At 66.8% G+C, this 21,293-nt stretch overlaps 3 protein-coding genes across 4 annotated transcripts; 2 read left to right on the top strand and 1 right to left on the bottom strand.

The window, feature by feature from the left end:
* Nucleotides 1–273: 273 nt before the first annotated feature.
* TMEM98 (transmembrane protein 98) lies at nt 274–4,977 on the top strand. Its single transcript, XM_030966387.1, has 8 exons — nt 274–357; nt 2,152–2,338; nt 2,854–2,985; nt 3,230–3,263; nt 3,585–3,700; nt 4,147–4,206; nt 4,641; nt 4,701–4,977. The coding sequence occupies exons 2-8, from the start codon at nt 2,208–2,210 to the stop codon at nt 4,905–4,907; spliced, it is 681 nt and encodes a 226-aa protein (XP_030822247.1). The 5' UTR covers nt 274–357; nt 2,152–2,207; the 3' UTR covers nt 4,908–4,977.
* Nucleotides 4,978–7,358: 2,381 nt separating this feature from the next.
* GRN (granulin precursor) lies at nt 7,359–13,375 on the top strand. 2 transcript variants are annotated; one of them, XM_030966447.1, is made up of 13 exons: nt 7,359–7,409; nt 8,670–8,773; nt 8,843–8,914; nt 9,012–9,096; nt 9,172–9,275; nt 9,358–9,505; nt 9,599–9,705; nt 10,210–10,324; nt 10,406–10,503; nt 11,290–11,532; nt 12,264–12,506; nt 12,842–13,126; nt 13,195–13,375. In XM_030966447.1, exons 2-13 carry the CDS (start codon nt 8,684–8,686, stop codon nt 13,291–13,293), a joined length of 1,689 nt encoding a protein of 562 aa, XP_030822307.1. In that variant the 5' UTR covers nt 7,359–7,409; nt 8,670–8,683; the 3' UTR covers nt 13,294–13,375. The 2 variants fall into 2 exon arrangements, with proteins under 2 accessions (XP_030822307.1, XP_030822308.1); XM_030966448.1 differs by lacking the exon at nt 7,359–7,409 and adding an exon at nt 7,415–7,455.
* A 44-nt stretch (nt 13,376–13,419) lies between these two features.
* FAM171A2 (family with sequence similarity 171 member A2) lies at nt 13,420–19,347 on the bottom strand (the record flags this gene model as incomplete). The annotated part of the gene is given in 11 exon segments (XM_030966000.1): nt 13,420–13,712; nt 14,404–14,953; nt 14,956–15,099; nt 15,102–15,329; nt 15,360–15,658; nt 16,255–16,381; nt 16,657–16,773; nt 16,961–17,137; nt 17,219–17,377; nt 17,488–17,580; nt 18,993–19,347. Coding segments are annotated over 11 exon segments (2,304 nt in total), but the record flags the coding sequence as incomplete, so codon positions are not given.
* Nucleotides 19,348–21,293: the final 1,946 nt, after the last annotated feature.

Below are 21,293 nucleotides of genomic sequence, written 5' to 3' on the forward strand. Positions count from 1 at the left end.
ACTTTGGGACAGAACGGAGCCACTTTGGGAAGCACCGGGGCCACACTGGAGCACAAGGAAGTACTTTGTGACAAGAGGGGATTCTTCAGGAGCGCGGTGGGAGTGGTTTGGGACATTTGGGGACACTTTTGGATGCATGGGACGCACTTGAGAACTTTAAAAGGCGCAGGGGACTGTCGGGCCCCTCGGGGCGGGAGGGGGGCGGTGCTGGAGGCAGAGCCCGGCCGATCCCCGCTCCCACCCCGCTCCCTCTCTGCTCCCTCCCCGCTCCCATCCCGATCCCACCCCGCTCCCGGCCCCGCTCCGCGCCCCCCGCCCGGCTCCATCTTGTTCGCGGCCGCCGCGGAGCCGCTCCAGGTGCGGGGGTCCGGGAGGGACTGGGGGGACCCGGGAGGGTCGCAGGGACCCGCCGAGGGAGCTGGGAGGGGATCTCCCGCTCGGGGCCCCCCAGCCATCCCCCAACCCCTCCCCAAGGGACCCCAGTCGTTTTAGGGGACCCCTGGGAGCGATCCCTCCAATGGAGCCCTGTCGGGACCCCCCAGAGACCCCCACCCCCACCTCTGGGTCCCCGGAGCGACCCCCCTTTAGGGCCAGCAGGGACCCCATCAGCCCCGTGACCCCCCCGGTAACCGGGGCTGTGCGGGGCGGGGAACCGCCAGCAGCGACCCTCCCCCACATCCCCCCAGACACTCACAGGGACTCTCCGGACACCCCCCAGCAGCAGCCCCCACTCTCCCAGGACCCCCCCCAGCAGCGCCCCCCTAGTCCCAGAACCCCCCCCCAAATCCCCCAGCAGAGCCCCCCCATCCCAGCACCCCCCAAACCCCTCCCCCAGTGCCCCCCCAGACTCCCCCTTTCCCCTTCCCACCTTCCCTGGTGCTGCACGGGCAGGGTCCGACCCCAGGCCAGCCGGGACAGGGACACCCCCTGGGGCTGGGGAGACTCTGGGGGGGGCTGGGGACACCCCTGGCGCTGTGCCCTCCCCAGGACCAGGCACCAGGGGGTTACAGCAAAAGCAGCTTTGGCAGCCAAAATCCCTCTTAAGGCTTTAATCGCAGTGAGAAAGTGGCGGAGGGGGGGCGGGGGAGCACCCTTCCCCCCACTGTCCCCAACCCTGTGGGGTTGCAGCGACAACTGCAGCCGGGTTGGAAATTTAAGCCAAATCCCTAAACCTGGCTTAAAATTCAGTGGGATTTAGGGGCGAAAGAAAAAGAGGGTGAGGGGAGGGGGGAAGCAGTGGGGCCGGAGGGTTTTGGGGGCCCGTCCCGCACCCCCCGTCCGTGGGGGGCCCAGGTGTGAGTCAGGGGGCGAAGGTCGGTGTGGCCGTGTTTGCACACCCGGCACGGAAGTGGCACCGTCCCCGCGTGTCCCCGTGTCCCGCCCGGCGGTGCCTCCCGGCTGCAGCAGGTAGGGAGGGCAGAGATGGAGCCCCCGGCCCACGGGGGGAGATCCCTGCAGGGTGGGAACCCCACAGGGGCTCCAGGTCCGTCCGGGTGGGGACACAAGGTCCCCTGGGCCTGATATGGCCGGTGTCCTGCTGAACATGGGGACAGGGACACACAGGCCCTGCTTACTGCAGCAGGGCTGGCTCGAGGGTCCCCATGGGGTCAGATTTGGGGGATCCCCGTGGAAAGGGGGCTCTGGAGGTCCACATGACCCCATAGGAACCAGGATTGGAGGCTCTGGGGTCCCCGTGGCCCCATAGGGACAGGAACTCTGGGCTCCCTATAGGCATCAGCCTCTGGGGTCCCCGTGGCCCCATAGGGAAAGGCTCTGGGGGTCCCCATCAGGGTCAGGCTCTGGGGGGGTGTCCATGTCCCCATAGGGACAGGGCTGTGGGTGGGGGTCTCCAGAAGGACACACTCTGGGGGTCCCCACACCCCCCTATGGCCCAGGCCTTGCTGTCCTGACCCCAGCCCCTGTCCCCCTGTCCCCATGGCCATGGTGACAGGATGAGGGCAGCCCCCCAAATCCTGCTGCACCCCACACCCAGTGTCACCGCATCCCCCAGGTGACACTGCCTCTAGAAAGACCTTGGGGACAGAGGGGTGACAATCTGGGAGTGACACCAGGTCCTGGCTGGGCGTTTTGGGGTGCAGGGTGGAGAGAACATCTGTGGGGTTCCAGTCCCTGGTGTCCCTGTCACTGCAGCCCCCACAGTGCTGTGATGGCCCCAGACGCCTGAGCCCCTGTGGCAGGGACAAGCCATGGAGACCGTTGTCATCGTGGCCATCGGGGTGCTGGCCACCATCTTCCTGGCGTCCTTCGTGGCGCTGGTGGTGGTGTGCAGGCAGCGCTACTGCCACCCCAAGGACCTGCGCCACCACTATGACACCAAGTGAGTGACCCGCGGGGGTGGCAGCGTCCCTGTCCCCACTAGGGAGGGACCCCAACCCCCATGGGCTGGGGACAGTGCTGGGGACATGTTCAGCATCATCAAGGAGACAGTTTGGGGGACATGTCCATGGTCATCAGGGGAACAAAGATGGGGACACACCCACCATCAGCCAGGGGACAGAGATGGGGACACATCGGCCATCATCAAAGGGATGAAGCTGGGGACATGTCCCCATCATTCAGGGAACAAAGATGGGGACACATCGGCCATCATCAAAGGGATGAAGCTGGGGACATGTCCCTGTCATCCAGGGAACAAAGATGGGGACACATCCACTGTGACCAGAGGGATGATGCAGGTGATGTCCAGCATCATCAGAGGGAAGAAGTTTGGGACACATCCACATCAGCATGGGGACAAAGATGGGGACATGTCCACCAGCACCAGGGCTACTGGGGCTGTGGGGCCACCCGAGGAGATGGCCCTTGGTGGGATGTCCCCCATGTCTCTGACAGACCCATCGTGGACCTGATGGGGACGACGGAGACACCGTCAGAGCCCTCGGAGCTGGAGCTGGATGATGTGGTCATCACCAACCCCCACATAGAGGCCATCCTGGAGAACGAGGACTGGGTCGAGGATGCCTCGTGAGTGTCCCCTGTGTCCCCCCATTGCTGGGGACCCCTGTGCAATGCCAGTCCCCCATCATGGCATGCAGGGGATACATTTGGAGGTCACCAAGCCATGGGGATGGTCCTCAAGATGGTCTTGGGGTGGGAATATCCCCACAGGTCTGGGGGACATGGGCTGGCAGGAGAGGGCGGACACACAGGGGACAAGGATAGAGCAGGGGGGACACAGGTGGATTCACACTCTCCTCCCTCTCCACAGGGGTCTGGTGTCCCACTGCATCGCCATCCTGAAGGTGAGTGAGGGCGTGGCAGTGGTGACACTGGTGGGACCGGTGACACTGGTGGCAATGGCAGCACTTGTGGTACTGGTAGAGCTGTGGTACTGGTAGGCAGTGGTGGCACTAGTGGCGCTGGTGGCAAGGGTCACAGTGGTGGCAATGGTGGCAGTGGTGGCACCAGTGGGATTAGTGACATTGATGTCAATGGTGGGCAGCGCTTGTGGTAATGGTGGCAATGGTGACATTGTTGGTACTGGTGGCAGTGGCACTGATGGTAGGTGGCACTTGTGGCACTGCTGCTGACGGTGGCAATGAGTGCCTGCTGCTGTCCCCCAGATCTGTCACACGCTGACAGAGAAGTTGGTGGCCATGACCATGGGCTCGGGTGCACGTGTGAAGTCCCCAGCCAGCCTGGGTGACATCATCGTGGTGGCCAAGCGCATCAGCCCCAGGTGACAGGGGATGCCTGGAGAGTCCCAGGGCTCTTGGGTGGGGCCCTGTGGCTCTGGGGTGTCCCCAGGGACTGGGGGGGAAAAATCCAGGGCTCTGGAGGGTCCCCAGAAATTTGGGACAGGGTGGGTCTGAAGGGGTCATGGGGGCTCTGGGCATGTCCTGAGGCTCTGGTGGGGAGTCCTGAGGCACTGGGGGGACCCTGGGGACTCTGGAGGGAAAAGTGGGGACTTTAGGGGTGTCTGGGGACTCTGAGAGGTGTCCCAGGGCGCTGAGGTAATTTTGGGACTCTGGGAGGTGTCCTGGGGCTCAGGGGCTACCTGGGATTCTGGAGGTTCCTGGGGTTCTAGGGGAGTCCCAGAACTCCAAGAGAGTTCTTGAGGCCTGGGGTGGGTGTGCTGGAGGTGTCACCACAGTGTCCCTGGGGTTAACGCTGTCCCCACCGCAGGGTGGACGACGTGGTGAGATCCATGTACCCCCCGCTGGACCCCAAACTGCTGGACGCAAGGTGACAGCGGCGGGAAGGACAGGGACACTCCTGGGTGGGGGATACCTGTGGGTGGGGACACCTCCCATCCCATGCCACACCTCTGGGGACAAGCCCAGGTGACCCAGCAGGACGGGGAGGGAGCAGACCCCAGAATATCCCACGTTGGGAGGGACCCCAAGGCTCATCCAGTCCCACCCCTGGCCCTGCCCAGACCCCCCAACAATCCCACCCTGGGCACCCCTGGCAGCGCTGTCCAAACCCTCCTGGAGCGCTGGGACCATTCCTTGGGGAGCCTGGGCAGTGCCCAGCACCCTCTGGAGGAAGAACCTTTCCCTGATCTCCATCCCAACCCGCTGTGACACAGCCCCAGGCCATTCCCGGGGTCCTGTCCCTGGTCACCACAGGCAAACTGGGGGCCACGCCGCTGTTGCTGAGGAAGCCACATGGGGCAGGGTGGTGACAGGGCAGTGACAGGGAGGTGACAGGGCAGTGACAGCCCCGTGTCCCCACAGGGCCGCGCGCTGCTGCTGTCGGTCAGTCACCTGGTGCTGGTGACCCGCAGCGCCTGTCGCCAGCCGGCCGCTCGCCACTGGGTCGAGCGCTCGCTGGCGGCCGCCGAGGAGCACATGGCCGTGCTGCGCCAGGCCGCCATGGCCACCGAGCCCGAGCGGCCACCGGCCCCCGGCGAGCCGCCCCGCCAGGAGCAGTCGGCCATCTGACCCCAATAAAGGCCATCTGACCCCAATAAAGGCCCCGTGTGCCCCCAGCCCCGCACGGGCGGCTCTGGGACGGGCTGGTGATGTGGTGTCTGCATGGAGAGGGGTCTGGGGGCAAAACGGGGGTATTGAGGTTGGGGGTCTAGGTAGAGATAGGGGGGCTTGGGAGGGAGTGTGGAGGGGGCTTGAGGGGTTTAGAGGGGATTTGGTGGGGTTGGAGTTGGATTTGGAGAGGTTGAGGGGCTTGGGAGGTTGAGGGGTTTAGAGGGGATTTGGTGGGGTTGGATGTGGATTTGGAGGGGTTGGGGGGCTTGGGAGTGAGCGTGGAGGGGGTTTGAGGGGTTTAGAGGGAATTTCAGGGCACTGGAGAGGGATTTGGATGAGCTGGGGGGTCTGGGTAGGGGTTGAGGGACTTGGGAGTGCGGAGAAAGGTTGGAAGGGGGCTTTAAAGGATTTTGAAAGGTTTGGAAGGTTGGAGGTGGTTTGGGGGAGTTAGAGGGATTTGGGGGAGTCTGACAAGGGTTTGGGGGACTTGGAAGGGAGTGTGGCTGGGGTTTGGAGTGTTGAAGGCAGATTTGTTGGGGTTGGGGGTCTAGGGATGGTGTTGGGGGGCTTGGGAGGGAGTTTGGAGGGGGTTTGAGGGTTATGGAGAGGATTTCAGGGTGTTGGAGCAGGGTTTGGAGGAGTTGGGCGTCTAGGGAGAGGCTGGGGGGCTGGAAAGGGAGTGTGGAGGGAGGTTGGCATGGGCTGAAAGGGATTTGGAAGAGTTGGGAAGATCGGAGGTGGTTTGGGGGTTTGCAGGGGATTTGGGGTGTTGGAAGGGAAGGTTTTTAGGTTAAGGGAGGGTTTGGAGGGAGTTGAAGAAGTTGGAGGGGTTTAAGAGGAGTTTAGGGGGTGTTGGAGTGGTTGGAAGAGGTTTTGGAGTGAATTTCCTGGGTCTGGGGAGGTCAGGGAGTGATTTTGGGGAGTTGGGGGAGAATGAGGGAGTTGGCGTAGGAGGGGAAATGGGAGTTTGGGAATGTTTGAGGTGGGTTGGAAGAGGGGTTTGGGGAGTAGGAAGGGGTTTGGAGGGGCGTTGGCATTGGAAGGGATTTAGGGGAGCTTGGAGGGGGTGGGACAGGCTTGGAGAGGGAGGTTGGAAGTTTTGGGAAGGGTTGGAGAGGTTGAAGTGGTCTTTGGGGCACCGGGGGTTGGAGGGGATTTGGAGAGAATTTAGGGGCACTGGTGGGCATTGGCAGGGAGGATGGGAGAGCTGGGGGGCAAAGATTGGAGTTTTGGGAGGGTTGGGGAGATTGGGGAGGACTGGAAGGGGGCTGGAGGGGCTGGTGGAAGTTTGCAGGGTTTGGGTAGGATTTGGGGGTCTGGGGTACTGCCTGCTCTGGGAACGAGGCCTGGAGGGCTCCAAGGGGTGAAACCCTGAGACCGGGGCAGGAGGATCTGTGCCCCTGTTGGGGTCTGTGCCCTGATGAGGGGCTCTGTGCCCCTGATGAGGGTTGTCTGTGTCCTTGGTGGCGGTCTGTGTCCTTGATGAGGTGTCTGTGCCTGGGGGAGGGGGCCCGGGGCTGCACAGCGGGGCTAAAGGCTGCAGACAGAGGGGTCTGTGCCCCCAACAAATGGGGTGTATGACCTGGGCAGGGCGGTCTGTGCCCCGGGCAGGACGATCTGAGGGCTCCCTGTGCCCCAGGCAGGGCAGTCTGAGGGGTCCCTCTGCCCCGAGCAGGTCTGTGGGGTCTGTGCCCCGAGCAGGGCTCCCTGTACCCAGGGCAGGGTGGTCTGTTTTGTCCCCCCTGGGCAGGGCGGTCTGTGGGCTCCCTCTACCCCGAGCCGGGCGGTCTGAGGATTCGCCGTGCCCCGGGCAGGGCTCCCTGTGCCCCGGGCAGGGCGGTCTGAGGGCTCCCTGTGCCCCGGGCAGGGCGGTCTGTGCCCCAGGCAGGGCGGTCTGTTGTGTTCCCCCTCAGTCAGGGCGGTCTGAGGACTCCCCGTGCCCCGGGCAGGGCGGTCTGAGGGGTCATCCCTCGGGCAGGGCGGTCTGAGGGCTCCCTGTGCCCCAGGCAGGGCGGTCCGTTGTGCTCCCCCTCAGGCAGGGCGGTCTGAGGGCTCCCTGTGCCCCGGGCAGGGCGGTCTGTTGTGCTCCCCCTCAGGCAGGGCGGTCTGAGGGCTCCCTGTGCCCCGGGCAGGGCGGTCTGTTGTGTTCCCCCTCAGGCAGGCCGGTCCGTTGTGCTCCCCCTCAGGCAGGGCGGTCTGAGGGCTCCCTCTGCCCCGACCCCCCCCCCGCTCTCGCCGCCTTCAGCCCCGGGGGGAGTGGGGCGGGAGGGTGCGACCACGTGATCGCCCGTCACGTGACATGGGTGAGTCGGCCGCTGTGCCCTCCCCCTCACCCCTGGATGACCAATGGCAGCGCGGCGGGCGCGGCGGGCGGCCAATGGGCGGTAGGGGGCGGGGCTTGCGGCCAGCGCTGGGCGGGGGGCTTGCGGCCGGGACCGGGAGAGGGAACTGGGAGCGCTGGTGGGTACTGGGAGCGCTGGGAGACACGGGCACGGCAGACAGGGAGGTACTGGGAGCGCTGGGAGCTGCCAGGAGGAACTGGGAGTCACCGGAGGAACTGGCAGTCACGGGGGCCACTGGGAGACACGGGAGGAGCTGGGAGTCACGGGGGCCACTGGGAGTCATTTGGAGACTGGGAGGTGCTGGGAGCTCTGGGAGAGGAACTGGGAGTTACGGCAGGAACTGGGAGCCGCTGAGAGTCATGGCGCAGCACTGGGAGTGCTCGGGAGGTCCCGGGAGTCATGGGAGAACTCTGGGAGTACTGAGAGTCCCCAATGGGAGGCGAGCTGCGAGCACTGGGGGCACTGGGGGTACTGGGAGTCCCTAATGGAAGGCGTGCTGCGAGCACTGGGAGTACTGGGAACACTGAAAGCACTGGGAGCAGTAGAGGTGCTGGGAACACTGGGAGCAGTGAGAGCACTGCGAACACTGAGGGTAATGGGAGAACACTGAGAGCACTGGGGGCACTGGGGGTACTGGGAGCACCGGGAACACTGGGGATACTGGGAGCCCTGGGGACACTGGGAGCAGTGGGGGCACTGGGAGCACTGGGGGCACTGAAAGCACTGGGGATACTGGGAGCCCTGGGGACACTGGGAGCAGTGGGGGCACTGGGAGCAGTGGGGGCACTGGGGGCACTGAAAGCACTGGGGATACTGGGAGCCCTGGGGACACTGGGAGCAGTGGGGGCACTGGGAGCACTGGGGGCACTGAAAGCACTGGGGATACTGGGAGCCCTGGGGACACTGGGAGCAGTGGGGGCACTGGCTCTGCTGCTGGGGGATGTCGGGGGTCACCCAGCCCTGCCCGGGGGGGTCACAGGGGTGGGGGTGCAGTGACACCAGTGTCCCCCCGAGCCCCCCATGGGACACAAGCCCCGTGGCCGCCCTGGGCGAGGCAGGAGGTGTCCCCAGCGGGGAAAGGGAAGTGACAGTGACAGTGATTGTGGGATGGGGGCGGGGGTGCCCGTCTGGCACCGCAGGGAGATGTTATCGGGGCATGGTTGGGGTGCCACACACCGCAGGGCCCCCCGCTGTCTGTGGGTGCCCCCAGCACCCTGAGGTGCCCCCCAGCACGCCCAGGTGGGGACTGGCTGAAGGGGGATGGGGCTGGGGCTTTCCCAACGTATGGCTGAAAGAAGAAGTGAGATTTGGGAGGCAGAACTGCCCACCCGCTCAGTGAAAGGGGAAACTGAGGCCGGGGTTCGGGGGGGTCCCGCAGGTGCCCCCAGAGCCATGAGGACCCTCCTGCTGCTGTGGGTGGCCCTGGCCGGCGCGGGGGCCCAGCTGCCCTGTCCCCATGGGGGACCCTGCCCCGTCACCCCGGTGAGTGTGAGGGGTTTGGGGGGGTCGGGGGGGCCTCAGCAGGGGATGTAACCCCCCTGGGCCCCCCAGGCCCTGCCTGCCCGCAGTGCTGTGGGATGCCAGGACAGCTCATCGTGCCCCGCCAGCTGCCAGCTGCCAGAGGTGAGCCCCCTCTTGTGCCTCAGTTTCCCCCCTGTCCCTGCCGTTTGGGGAGCACTCGCTGACCCCCCTGCCCTCCCTCCCCCTTCTCTCTCCCCAGAGTGTCCCCTGTGCTGGGGGCCACCGCTGCTGTCCCCGAGGGTCCCACTGCAGTGCTGACGGGGAGTCCTGTGTCACAGACCTGGGTATGGGGACACGGGGGGTGGCTGGGGGGCAGGGTGGGGACAGGATGGACAGGGGGGTGTCACCTGTCTCCGCAGCCCCCCGTGCTGTGCCCTGTCCTGATGGCCAGTCCGAGTGTCCCGACGATGCCACGTGCTGTGTGACAAGCAGCGGTGCCTGGGGGTGCTGCCCCATGCCCCAGGTACGGGCTGTGGGGACACGGGGACACTGAGGGGGGGACCTGGCACGGCCATCGCTGTGACGAGCACGGCTGGCACCCACAGGCCTCGTGCTGTGCTGACAAGGTGCACTGCTGTCCCCACGCCACCGTCTGTGACCTGAGCCGCGGGCGCTGTGTGTCCCCTGCCGGTGACACCGATGTCCCCCTGGGCACAGCTTTCCCCGCCTGGAAGCGCCACCCCCCTGCCCCAGGTAAGGGGTGTGCCCTGGGGGTGCCCTCGCTGTGCCGTGCGCTCCGAGGGGACGCGGTGACACCGCGGTGACACCGTGTGTCCGTCCCCTCAGTGGCGCTGCGCCAGGTGCTGTGTCCCGATGGCCGCTCGGCGTGTCCCGACGGGGCCACCTGCTGCCAGCTGTCCCCAGGGCAGTACGGCTGCTGTCCCCTGCAGAACGTGAGTGCTGGCATAGCCCTGGGTACCCCGGCAGGGGCAGCTGTGCCAAACCTGTGCCCAGCACCCCAAACCTGCCACCCCCACTGAACACCCCAAACCAAGCACCCCATGCCAGGCACCCCTCACTGGGCACTCCAATCCAGCACCCCACACCCCAACACACACCACTCACCCCGTCCCATGCAGGCTCCCCATTCTGGATACCCCAATTCCAAGCACCCCACAGTGATGCCAATCATCCCACACCAGACATGCCTTGCTGGGCATCCTGGGCACCCCAGCCTGTGCCATGTCCCCATACCAGGCACCCTGCACTGCCGCCCATGCTGAGCACACCCTGTCCATGTCCCCAGGGTCCCTGTCCCCCCATATCCCTCCCCCCAGGCCGTGTCCTGCAGTGCTGGGCAGCACTGCTGTCCCAAGGGCACCTCCACGCCATGTCCCCTATGCTCTGTCCCCCTGTCCCCCTCCCCAGGGTCCTTGTCACACCGTGTCTCCCCCCAGGCTGTGTGCTGCAGTGACGGGCAGCACTGCTGTCCCCAGGGCACCACCTGTGACCTGATCCACTCCACCTGCACCTCCCTGGGGGCCTCTGCCCCCCTGCCAGCGCTGCCCACAGGTAAGAACCCCCCCAGGGAGCAACTACTCCCTGTCCTGTCCCGGGGAGGGGACACCAGCCGTGACCGTCCCCTGTTCCCAGCCGGTGACATCAAGTGTGACGAGAGGACGAGCTGTCCCGATGGGAACACGTGCTGCAGGCTCAGCTCTGGGGCCTGGGGGTGCTGCCCCCTCGAGAAGGTACAGGGGTCCCCTGTGCCCCCAGGACACACAGATGTCCTCTGTCCCCCCGGGTGGGATGAGGGCACATGTCCTTTCCCACTGACAAGGACAAGGGTGGGGGTTCCTTGAACTTGCCCAGGACGAGGTTTGATGTCCCCTGTCGCCTTGGGAGGGGCAAGGATGGGTTCCCCTGTGTCCCTCCAGGACTGGGAGATGTCCCCTGTCCCCCAGGAGGGCTCCCATTCCCTGATGTCCCATGGGGAAGGGTGACACTGAGTCACTTTGACATCCCCCAGTCAAAGCCCCTGTACTGACTGGGACCAGTTTGGGGCTCCAGTGGCATGAGGTGGTGAAGGGACATCCTGGAAGCCACTAGAATGCTCAGGGACCTTCCTGAGTCCCACTGAGGGGGGATATCAGGACTGATGAGGGGGTCCCCATATCCCCCCCTCCTCAAGGGGATGCCCTTTTCCATGTTCCCTTTTCCCAGGGGGGCCAAGGCCAGATGTCCCCCTTTGTTGCTTGAAGGACGAAGGCAGATGTCTCCTGTCCCCTGGGCAGGGTGAGGGCAGGTGTCCCTTGTCCTCCAAGCCACCAGGATGCTCAGGGACCTTCCTGAGACCCGCTGAGGGGGGAGGTCAGGAGTGATGAGGGGGTCCCCACGTCCTCCCCTCCTCACTGCTGGGGTGGGGAATGGGGATGGCAGGAATGGGCAGGAGGGGACGCATTTGTCCCCCGTCCTGTGGGGCTGGCAGTCCCTGAGGGGGGTCCCCTGTGCTCAGCCCCCCCTCTTTGCCCCCCCAGGCCGTCTGCTGCCCCGACCACGTGCACTGCTGCCCCCAGGGCTACACCTGTGACCCCGAGGGGGGCAGCTGCCTGCAGCGGGGGGGCACCCGCCGGCCCTGGGTGCGCAAGACCCCAGCGCTGCCCCGGGGGGGACAGGTGACATCGGGGAACGTCATTTGTGATGAAACCACAAGCTGTCCTGACGGGACCACGTGCTGCCGGATGAGCCTGGGCACCTGGGGGTGCTGCCCCTTCAGCCAGGTGTGGGGGGCTCTGCCCATGGAGGTCCGTGGCTGGGTGGGGTGGGGGTCCTGGAGGTGCACCCAGGACAGGGGGGTCCTGAGCAGAGATTCCAGGGGGTCCTGGGGTGTCCTTGGAGGGGGGGACATGGCTCAAGGGACCCTGAGTGGAGCACCTGCCTGGGGACATGAGAACGTTCACAGGACACAGCGACCCCCTGTCCCCACAGCAGCCCCATGCGCTGGGGGTCTCCTGTGCCCCGAGGGGACAAAGGCCAATGTTCCCTTTTCCCCAGGGGGTCAAGGCCAGATGTCCCCCTTTATTGCTTGAAGGATGAGGGCAGATGTCCCCTCTCCCCTGGGCAGGGGAGGGCAGGTGTCCCTTGTCCTCCAAGAAGGACAAGGTGGGCTCCAGAGCCCTCATGTCCCCATGGGACACAGGGCCCCTTTGCTGGCCCCCAGCCCCAGTCAGACCCCCTCTGCTAACTGGGCCCAGTTTGGGACTCCAGTGGCAGAGGCACACAAGGCCACTGGGGTGCTCAGGGACATTTGTGTGTCCCACAGAGGGGCAGAAGGGTCACGAGGGGGTCCCCATATCTGCCCCCCTCACAGTGGGGATGGGGCCAGGCTGAGTCCAGGGGGACACAGAACAGGGGAGGGCAGGAGCAGGCAGGAGGGCGCTTGTCCCCTGGAGGTCCCCACTTGTGCTGCTGGGGGTCCCCTGTGCTCAGCCCCTGCTCTTTGCCCCCCCAGGCCGTCTGCTGCCCCGACCTCGTGCACTGCTGCCCCCAGGGCTACACCTGTGACCCCGAGGGGGGCACCTGCCTGCAGGGGGGGGGCACCCGCCGGCCCTGGGTGCGCAAGACCCCGGCGCTGCCCCACGGGGGACAGGTGACATCGGGGAATGTCAAATGTGATGAAACCACGAGCTGTCCTGATGGGAGCACGTGCTGCCGGCTGAGCCTGGGCACCTGGGGGTGCTGCCCCCTCGAGCAGGTGTGGGGGAGTCCCTGGGGGTGGGGGTACCCCAGGGGTGGGGTGTTGTCCTGGGGAGTGAGGATTTGGGAGTGGAATGGAAGGGGTTGGGACAGAGCGTGACTGTGGGGACAAGCAGGGCTGGGAGGGACAGGGACATGGGACACTCCCACGTTTGTCACTGGTACCCTCCATGGAGGCTCTGTGGGCACCTTGGGGACAGGGTTTGGCACAGTCCCTGGCTTTCTGCTGGGGACACCTGACGTACCTCTGTCCCTGGACCCGGACCCCTGTGTCCCCCAGACACCCGTGTCCCCCACTGTCACCCCACTGACCCCATCCTGTGTCCCCCCCAGGCCGTTTGCTGCGGGGACCACAAGCACTGCTGTCCCCGGGGCTACACCTGCAACGTGGCCACCGAGAGCTGTGAGAAGCTGCTGGCGCCCACCCCGCTGCTGCCAACCCCCTCTGCCCCCCGCCCGGCCCCCTCTGTCCCCCGCCGGGCACCCCCTGTCCCTCTGCGAGCCGCTGGCACCCGCCCGGGTGGCCTCGTGCCCTGCGGGGCCACTGGCTCCTGCCACGGGGGCCAGCGGTGCTGCCAGGCCCGGGGAGGCTCCTGGGGGTGCTGCCCCTTCGCCCAGGTGAGTGGGGGGACACCGGGGGGGGTGGGGGTGGCATCACCCCCTCCTCACTCCGTCTCTCTCTGCAGGGCTCCTGCTGCTCCGACGGCCGCCACTGCTGCCCCGCGGGGTCCCGCTGCACCGGGGGGGGCTGGGGGTGCAGCCCCCAGCGCTGGGACCTGCTCTGATGGCACTGGGGACACCACCACTACCACCACCACCCACCCCAGGTGCCACCACCCCAATAAACGGTTTCTAGGAGAAACTCCACCCACGGCTCCTGGCGAGGGGGAAACTGAGGCAGGAGGCGGAGGCAGGGGGGATTTTGTGTGTTTAATATATTAATGCCTCTAAGGAGCAGGCAGGACGTGCAGGCAGGTGCAGGCAGCAGCTCCCTGCCCAGCCTGGCACCCGGGGGGGTCCCCATGGCCCCCCTCTGTGCCAGCCTGGCCCCAATGACCCCTCTTCATCCTCACCACGTAGAAAACGTTTAGAAACACAAGTTAAAATCCAAAGGGGGATGAGGGTGGGGGGACAGGGGCCCCCTGGCTCCTATGGCAGCTTGGAGGCACCGCTGGCTCGGGGGGCAGTGCCAGCCCCCCCTGTCCTGCAGGGACACAAAAGGGGACGTGGCTCAGGATTCGGGAATACAGAGCATGCAGTTCCCAGCCCCAAAAGAACAGGGATGGTGATGTTGGAGTGGGACAAGGAGGGAACAGGGGCAGCAGGATCCCATGTGGCAGAGCCTGGTGGCGCAGGGTGGGGGTCCCAAGCAGATGGGGACACGGGTGGCCTGGGTGTGGTCTCTCATGTTCCCTCCCCTGGCAGAAAGGGACCGTGGTGGTGGGATGGGATTGTGGTGGGCTGGGACAGTGGTGGGACACCACGGTGGCAGGAGAGGATGGGGGTGGGCGTGGGACAGTGGTGGGAGAGGACAGTGACAAGGCAGGATGGTGGGGAAGGTGGTGGGATGGCATGGCAGGATAGAATGGGACAGTGACAGACAGGACAGGGTGGTAGGGTGGGATGAGGATGACAGCAGTGGGAGGAGATGATGGCTGTGTGGGATTGTGGTGGGATGGGACTGAGGGGCGGGATGACGGATGGGAAGGTGCTGGGATGAGATGGCAGTGGGACGGCACAGCGATGACAGAGGACGATGGTGGTGGGAGGAGACAATGGCTGGGTAGGACAGTGATGGGCTGAGACGGGTGACAGCAGCGGTGTCCCCAGAATCTCAGCACCCCCTGGGACTTTTCCCCCAGCCTGGACCAGGGGCTCGCCCTCCCCACACTCACTTGACATTGAAAACCATCAGAGGCCGCTCCTCCCGCTTCTGCCAGGGGCTCTTGCGGTCGCCCCCCTCGTCGCCCCCGTCGCCCGCCTCGGTCAGCGCCTCCTCCTCGGGGCTGGTCAGGGAGTCTCGGGGGGCTTCGCTGGCGCTGCTGCGCCCGCTGCCCCCGCCTCGCCGCCCCCCGCTGCCCGCTTCCAGCAAGGGGGCGAGCGAGCTGTCCTCGGGGGAGGCTGCGGGCAGCGGGGGCCGGGGCCCCCCGTCCTCCTCCCCGCCTCCGGCGGCCCGGGGGAGGCGGGGAGGGGGCGCGGGACCCGGGCCCCTCTCGCTGCCCTGCAGGTCGATGTAGGAGTGCCGAACCTGCGAGGAGCGCCCGTCCAGGGACACGAACCAGGCTCTGGGCGGTGGCGGCCCCGCCAGTTCCAGGAGCTGCTGCCCGGCCAGCGCCTGCAGCTCCCCGTTGAGCTGGGCCACCGCCGACCCGTCCAGCAGCACCGGGATGGCCACCGAGCCGCTCACCGGTTGGGGGGCACGAGCCCCGGCCCAGTTTTCCCCTTCCTCGAAGGGCTGCCCGGAGGAGGGGGGCGGCGGGGCGCGCCGCGCCCGCCGCCCGAACCGGGCCCCGTGCCGCTTCGGGGACCCTCGGGCTCGCCGGGCGCCAGGCGCATGTAACGGGCGGGGATGAGCAGGGTGGGCATCACCCCCGGTAAACATCCTCGGGGCCCCCGCCGCGCTCCAGGGGCCCGCAGAGCAGCAGCGGCCCGGGGGCCAGCGAGGCGGCCGCGGGGCGGCTCGGGCAGCGGGTGCTCGGCGGGCTGCGGCCCGTAACGGGAGAACGAGGGCGAGGGCGGCCGCGGGCCGGCGGCGCTGCCCGGGGGGTGCTCGTCGGGCGGCTGCAGCCCGTCCACCAGCGGGCGGCCCGCAGGCCGAAGGCTTCACCAGAGCGCCGTAGTCCTCATGGGCGGCGGGCTGGCGGCGGCGCGGGCCCAGCGTGGCCGCCGGGGGCCTGAGGCCGGCGCGGAGCGGGCGGGGCGGCGGCTGGAAGAAGTCCGGCGGGGGGGGGGTCAGCTTCGCGGGTGGAGGGGGGCAGGCTGGGCGTGGGCAGGTCGGTGTCGCCCCCCGAGGAGGCGGTCTCCAGGTGGCTGCCCCCGCACAGGAGGTCCAGCTGGGACACCGAGGTGGCCTGGTCCCGGCGCGCCGCGTCCAGCGGGCCCGGCAGCGGCAGCTTGCGGTGCTGAGCCCGCGGCTTCAGGCAGCGCCGCCTGCGGGGACACGGGGCGTCGTGGGTCCCCCTGCTCCCCCTCCCTCGCCCGCTGGAAGGAGCTAGAGGAGGGGGCTATAGGGCACCCAGGGGGGCTGGGGAGGGGTGCGTCATCCCCCAAATCCAGTTATAGGGCACCCAGGGGTGCTGAGGAGTGGTGTCCCCCCTCCCAAGTCAGCCATATCACACCCAGTGGTTCTGGAGATCGATGTCTGGCTCCCAAATCCAGCTAAAGAGCACCCAGAGGTGCCACAGGCTGATGCCTCCTCCCCATAGCCAACTATAGGGCATTTGGGGTGGTGACTCCCCCAGAATGGTTACAGGGCACTCAAGGGTGCCAGGAGGGTTGTGCCCCTTCCCCACAGTCGGGTCTAGAGCATTTGGGGGTGCCTTGGGGTGGTGCCCCCCTTCCCAAAGGCAGATATAGGGCACCCAGGGGTACCAGGAGGATGCTGCCCCCTCCCCATAACCAGTTTTAGGGTGCCAAGAAATGGTCCCCTCCCAGCTATGGGGCACCCCGGGGTTACAGGTGGGTGCTGCCCCCCTTCCCACATGGAATGCCAGGCTCTGTTCCCACCCCACGGGCAGGACACTGACCTGCAGTAGTAGATGAGGAGGCAGAGGAGGATGAGGACGAGCAGGGCCAGGGCACCCAGGATGGTGAGGAGGAAGATGGTGTGGTAGGTGGTGATGTCTGTCACACCCGCTGCCATCGCCACCAGCCCTGGGGACAGCAGGGTCAGAGGGGGAGCCCCCCCTGAGGGCACCCTGGGGGGCTGCCCTGGCACAGAGGGACAAAGGGAACCCCCAGCAGAGCCCCCCCGGCCCAGACAGCCCTGGGGACAATGGACTGGGGGGAGCCCCGACCCCACCAGGAGCAGCCCTGGGACAGGGGGGTCAGAGGGGAGCCCCCCAAGGTGCTGCCACCCCCTCCCCAGCCAGCCTGTCCCCAGAGCCAGGGGACACAGGCTGGAAGGGCACTCACAGGTGTCACCTTACCCGTGCTGGGGGAGGGCAGAGCTGCTGCCCAGTATCCCAGCTGGGAGGAGACAAAGGTCCAGTACAGCTGCCGGCCTTCCTTCCGGATCAGCCCCGTCCCGTTCCGCACCCACAGCCCTGCGGGGACACAGCGGGATCAGACCCCTCACCTCATCACCCCCCGACCCCCCAGCCAGAGCTGTGTCCCCTCTGCCACCCCCAGCCAGAGCTGTGTCCCCTCTGCCACCCCCAGCCAAAGCTGTGTCCCCCTCTGCCACCTCGAACATGAGCTGTGTCCCCTCTGCCACCCCCAGCCACCACTCACCACTCTTGGGGTCAAACCTCCAGGCTGGCACACTGGTGGCCACCACGGCCGCGGCGTCGGGGCCCAGAGGGACGGACAGATGGACGGGGCCGGCCAGCGGCACCTCGGTCCCGTTGCCGGTGAACAGGTGGACGCTGACAGCCGCCACCGGCGCCAGCTCCAGCCACGTGCCATTGCCTGGGGGGACAAGGACGGGACATCCCTAAGGGGGGCACACAGGGTGCGCCCCCCACCCCTAATCCCCGGTGTCCCCCGTACCGCTGCCGTCCTGCTCGGCCCCGAGGAAGGCGGGGAAGGCGCGGGCCGGGCCGGGCCCGGAGGCGGCGGTCAGGGACGCGGCCAGCTGGCTGTAGGTGGAGCTGCGGGGCAGGCGGGCTGCCCGCCGGGGGAACTGCGCCCACGGCTGCCCGCGGCCACCTGCGGGGACACGGCGGGTGGCGGCACCCGGGGGGATGGCGGTGTCACCCAGGGCCACCGCCAGGGCGGTTCGGCCGGTGGTGTCACCCAAAGCCACCCCCGTGTCTCACCTGGGGATCCCAGGAGGATCTGGACCAGGTCCTCGTAGAGGATGAGTGTGGCCGGGCGCTCCGGGAGCAGGTAGAGGCTGATGGAGGCATAGACTGCAAGGGGAAGAGAGGGCGGTGGGGGACCCCAAAATACACCTGTACCCCAAAAATACCCACACCTGGACACCCAAAAACCCACACCTGGACCCTAAAAATACCCCCAGCTGGACCCCAAAATACCCACACCCAGACCACCAAAATACACCAGGACCCCAAAAATACCCACACATGGACCCCAAAAATACCGACACCTGGACCCGAAAATATCCACACCTGGACCCCAAAATACCCACACCCGGACCCCAAAAACACCCACACCCAGACCCCAAAATACTCACATCGGGACCCCAAAAATACCCACATCTGGAGCCCAAAAACCCCACACCTGCAGCCCAAAAATACCCACACCTGGACCCCCAAAATACCCAGACCTGGACCCCCAAAATACCCACACATTCCTCCCAGGGCTGGGGGGACTGATGGGGAGAGGGGGGAGATGGGGTCTGAGGAGGGGGTGGGGAAGGGGGACCCAGCAAGGGGTGAGGTGCATTTGGGGACAGGGACAGGAGGAACGGGGGGGGCAGGCTGGGGGCACCCCCTCCACAACCCCATCCATGCACCCTCCATCCCTGTCCCTGTATTTCTTCATCCCAGTACCCCCCATTCCCCATCCCCAATCCCTGTACCCCCATTCCCACCTCCCCAGCTGGGTGCTCCCATGTGTGCCACCCCCCCAGGGTGACCCCTGATGCCACCCCCCACTCCCCCCTGCCCTGGGGAAAAGGGCTGGAGTGCATCCCAGGGGGCACCCCAACTTCCCCTGGGATGGGATGGGATAATGGGATAATGGGATAATGGGATGGGATGGGATGGGATGGGATGGGATGGGATGGGATGGGATGGGTGGACTTGGGGGCCACCAGGACATGGTTGTCCCCTCCCAACGGGACCAGAACCCTCCCAAACAGCCTTCTATAAGGGATCCCTACACTGAAACCTATTAGGGGTCCCCTGTAAAGAAGGGACTGAGGTCCCAGTAAGGGACTAAGCACCCCACACCAGGGCTCAGAGCCCCCGAGTTGGGAATTTGGGACCTCAAATCAGACCCAGAACCCTCAGGAAGGGATTGGGGATCCCCCATCGCAGCTCAAATCCCCTTAGGAAGGTATTGAGGATCCCCCATCATGGCTAAATCCCCTCAGGAAGGGATTGGGGATCCCCCATCATGGCTAAATCCCCTCAGGAAGGGATTGGGGATCCCCCATCATGGCTTGAATCCCCTTAGGAAGGGACTGGGGATCCCCCATCATGGCTAAATCCCCTCAGGAAGGGATTGGGGATCCCCCATCATGGCTAAATCCCCTCAGGAAGGGATTGTGCCCCCCGGACAGTCTCAGTGACCCCAGTAGGGGATTGGGGACCCCCCGGCAGAGCTGCCCAGGGAGGCTCTGGGGTCGGTGACTCACGTGGCAGTTTGGTGACGCGCCAGGGCACAGAGGCGGTGACATATCCGCGGCGGGCGGCGGTGACGAGCAGCCAGGAGCCCAGGCGGTAGGGCACGGGCAGCACCGCCGAGCCCGCCTGGTCCGTGCTGCCCGCGGCCAGAGCGCTGCGGCCGCCGAACACATCCAGGGCCGCCTGCGGCAGCGGGGCCAGCGAGCCGCTCTCCAGCACCTGCACCCGCAGCAGCACCTCTGGGGACACGGCACAGGGGACACGGCGTGGGCACAGGGGACAGGGACAGGGGACAGGGTGGCGGGGACAGCCACTAACCCAGCAGGCACGGCCACCATCCCAGCAGGGTGGGACACAAACCAGGGGTCACAGATACTGTCCCAGGGGGCATGGCCACCATCCCAGAGGGTCACAGGCACCATCCCAGAGGGTCACGACCACCATCCCAGAGGGTCACAGGCATCATCCCAGGGAGTCATAGGCACCATCCCACCATCCCAGAGGGTCATGCCTATCATCCCAGCAGGGTGGCACACAAACCAGGGGTCACAGACACCATCCTGTCCTGCTTGGCCACCGTCCCAGGGGGCCATGGGCACCATCCCAGGGAGTCATGGGCACCAGATGGTCATGGGCACCATCCCAGGAGGTCATGGCCACCATCCCAGTGGTTCACAGCCACCATCCCAGGGGGCACAGCCACCAAACCAGGGGGTCATGGGCACCATCCTGATGGATGATGGGCACCACACCAACAGGTGGTGGGACCTGTCCTGCTGGGTCATGGCCACCATGCCCATCCCAGGGGGTCATGGCCACCATCCCAGGGGTGCCATGGTCACCACCCTAGCAGGTGGTGGGACCTGTCCCAGTGGATTAGTCACCATCCAGGCAGGATGGTGGGACCCACCCTGACAGGTCACAGGTGCCATCCCAGAAAGCCATGGGCACCATCCTGGTGGGTCATGGCCACCATGCTAGCGGGTGGTGGGACCCATCCCAGCGCCCAGCATGCCCAGCAGGTCACAGCCACCACCCAGGTGGGTCACAGGCGCCACCCTGGCAGGTCACAGGTGCTCCCCAGGAGGCAGCAGGCACCATCCTGAGGGGTGTGAGCATCATTGCTGCGCCCACCCTGTGCCCCCCAATGCCGAGCCCACCCCGCTGGGTGCACCCAGTCACGTCACTCTCACCCCCCACCAAAGGCCACCCCCAGGTGCCTCTCACTCCTGTCCCAAGGCCAGGGCGTCTCGAACCCAGCAGGCCCCACAGCAGCAGGGGGAGGGATCCCCCGGCCAGTCCCCGCTGCAGGGCCCGGCTGGAGGGAGGGGGGACCCTAAACCCCCGTGTGCCCCCGGCCCCCCCGAGCCAGCGCCATCCCGCGCATGATCCGGCAGCCCTTGGCAGCGGTCCCGGCTCCGGCGCCGTCACCCAGGCAACGACCTCCTTCATCCCTTCATCCCGCGCCCCAGGGCTGCCGCCGGGCCCCCCGCAGCCCCGGAACCCCCCGCTCCACCGGGCACCCCCCCCCGACCCGCCCCGGCCCAGATGCGGCCCAGCTGTGGCAATGGGCGAGGGGGGGAGATTCGCGGCAGCTGCTCCGGGGATGCACAGGGGCGGGGGGGGGTTCGGGAATGGAGGGGCTGGGGGTGTCCCCTGCATGGCGGGGACAGCCGGCACCCGCGGGCAGGAATGTCCACACGCCGGCCGCCCGCAGCTGCCGGGGTCAGCTGGCATCACAGGGGGCCATGGTGCCACCCCCAGCGCGGGGACACAGGCACAGGCATGGCCCCGTCCCCACTCTCTGTCCCCCCCACCACCAAAGTGTCCCCAGAGGTGGTGCGGCCACCCCGAGGTGCACCGGCCCCTCGCTGGCTCCCCAGTGCCCCCCAGTCTGAGCCCAGTGTCCCGTGAGCAGGGCGGGGGTGCCAGGCCCTGGGGTGGCACTGAGGAGCCCTGTCGCGTCTGTCACCCCGCGGGGACGGGGATGGGCAGGGGTGACGCCAGCGGGGAGCTGAGCCAGCATAGACAGGACGGGTCAGGGCCCCCCCTCGGCCACAGCCCCCCTGCCACCCCCGGGCACGCCTCACCCCGGCACAGGGGCTCTGCCGGGAGGGTTTGGGGTGCAGGAGGGGTCACAGGGAACCGCGGGGACCCCGAGGCCCACCCTGCCTGCCGGATGCAGCCCCCACCATCCTGCACCCCCGGCTGCTGCTCGGGACCCCCTGCACCCCCTGACCTGGGACCTCCACCCACCATCAGAGACCCTCAGGGTCTGCTCAGGACCCCCATCCACCCTCCTGCACCCCCCA

The sequence above is a fragment of the Camarhynchus parvulus genome, chromosome 27 (genome assembly GCF_901933205.1).
Source record: "Camarhynchus parvulus chromosome 27, STF_HiC, whole genome shotgun sequence".
NCBI lineage: Eukaryota > Metazoa > Chordata > Aves > Passeriformes > Thraupidae > Camarhynchus > Camarhynchus parvulus.

Bases quoted from the DNA above. Each gene is read 5' to 3' on its own strand.
- TMEM98 (XM_030966387.1), top strand. From the start codon at position 2,208: ATGGAGACCGTTGTCATCGTGGCCATCGGGGTGCTGGCCACCATCTTC. The intron at 2,986-3,229 runs GTGAGTGTCCCC...CCCTCTCCACAG, and splicing joins GACTGGGTCGAGGATGCCTC to GGGTCTGGTGTCCCACTGCA. The intron at 3,701-4,146 runs GTGACAGGGGAT...TCCCCACCGCAG, and splicing joins GCCAAGCGCATCAGCCCCAG to GGTGGACGACGTGGTGAGAT.
- GRN (XM_030966447.1), top strand. From the start codon at position 8,684: ATGAGGACCCTCCTGCTGCTGTGGGTGGCCCTGGCCGGCGCGGGGGCC. The intron at 8,915-9,011 runs GTGAGCCCCCTC...CTCTCTCCCCAG, and splicing joins CCAGCTGCCAGCTGCCAGAG to AGTGTCCCCTGTGCTGGGGG. The intron at 10,325-10,405 runs GTAAGAACCCCC...CCCTGTTCCCAG, and splicing joins CCTGCCAGCGCTGCCCACAG to CCGGTGACATCAAGTGTGAC.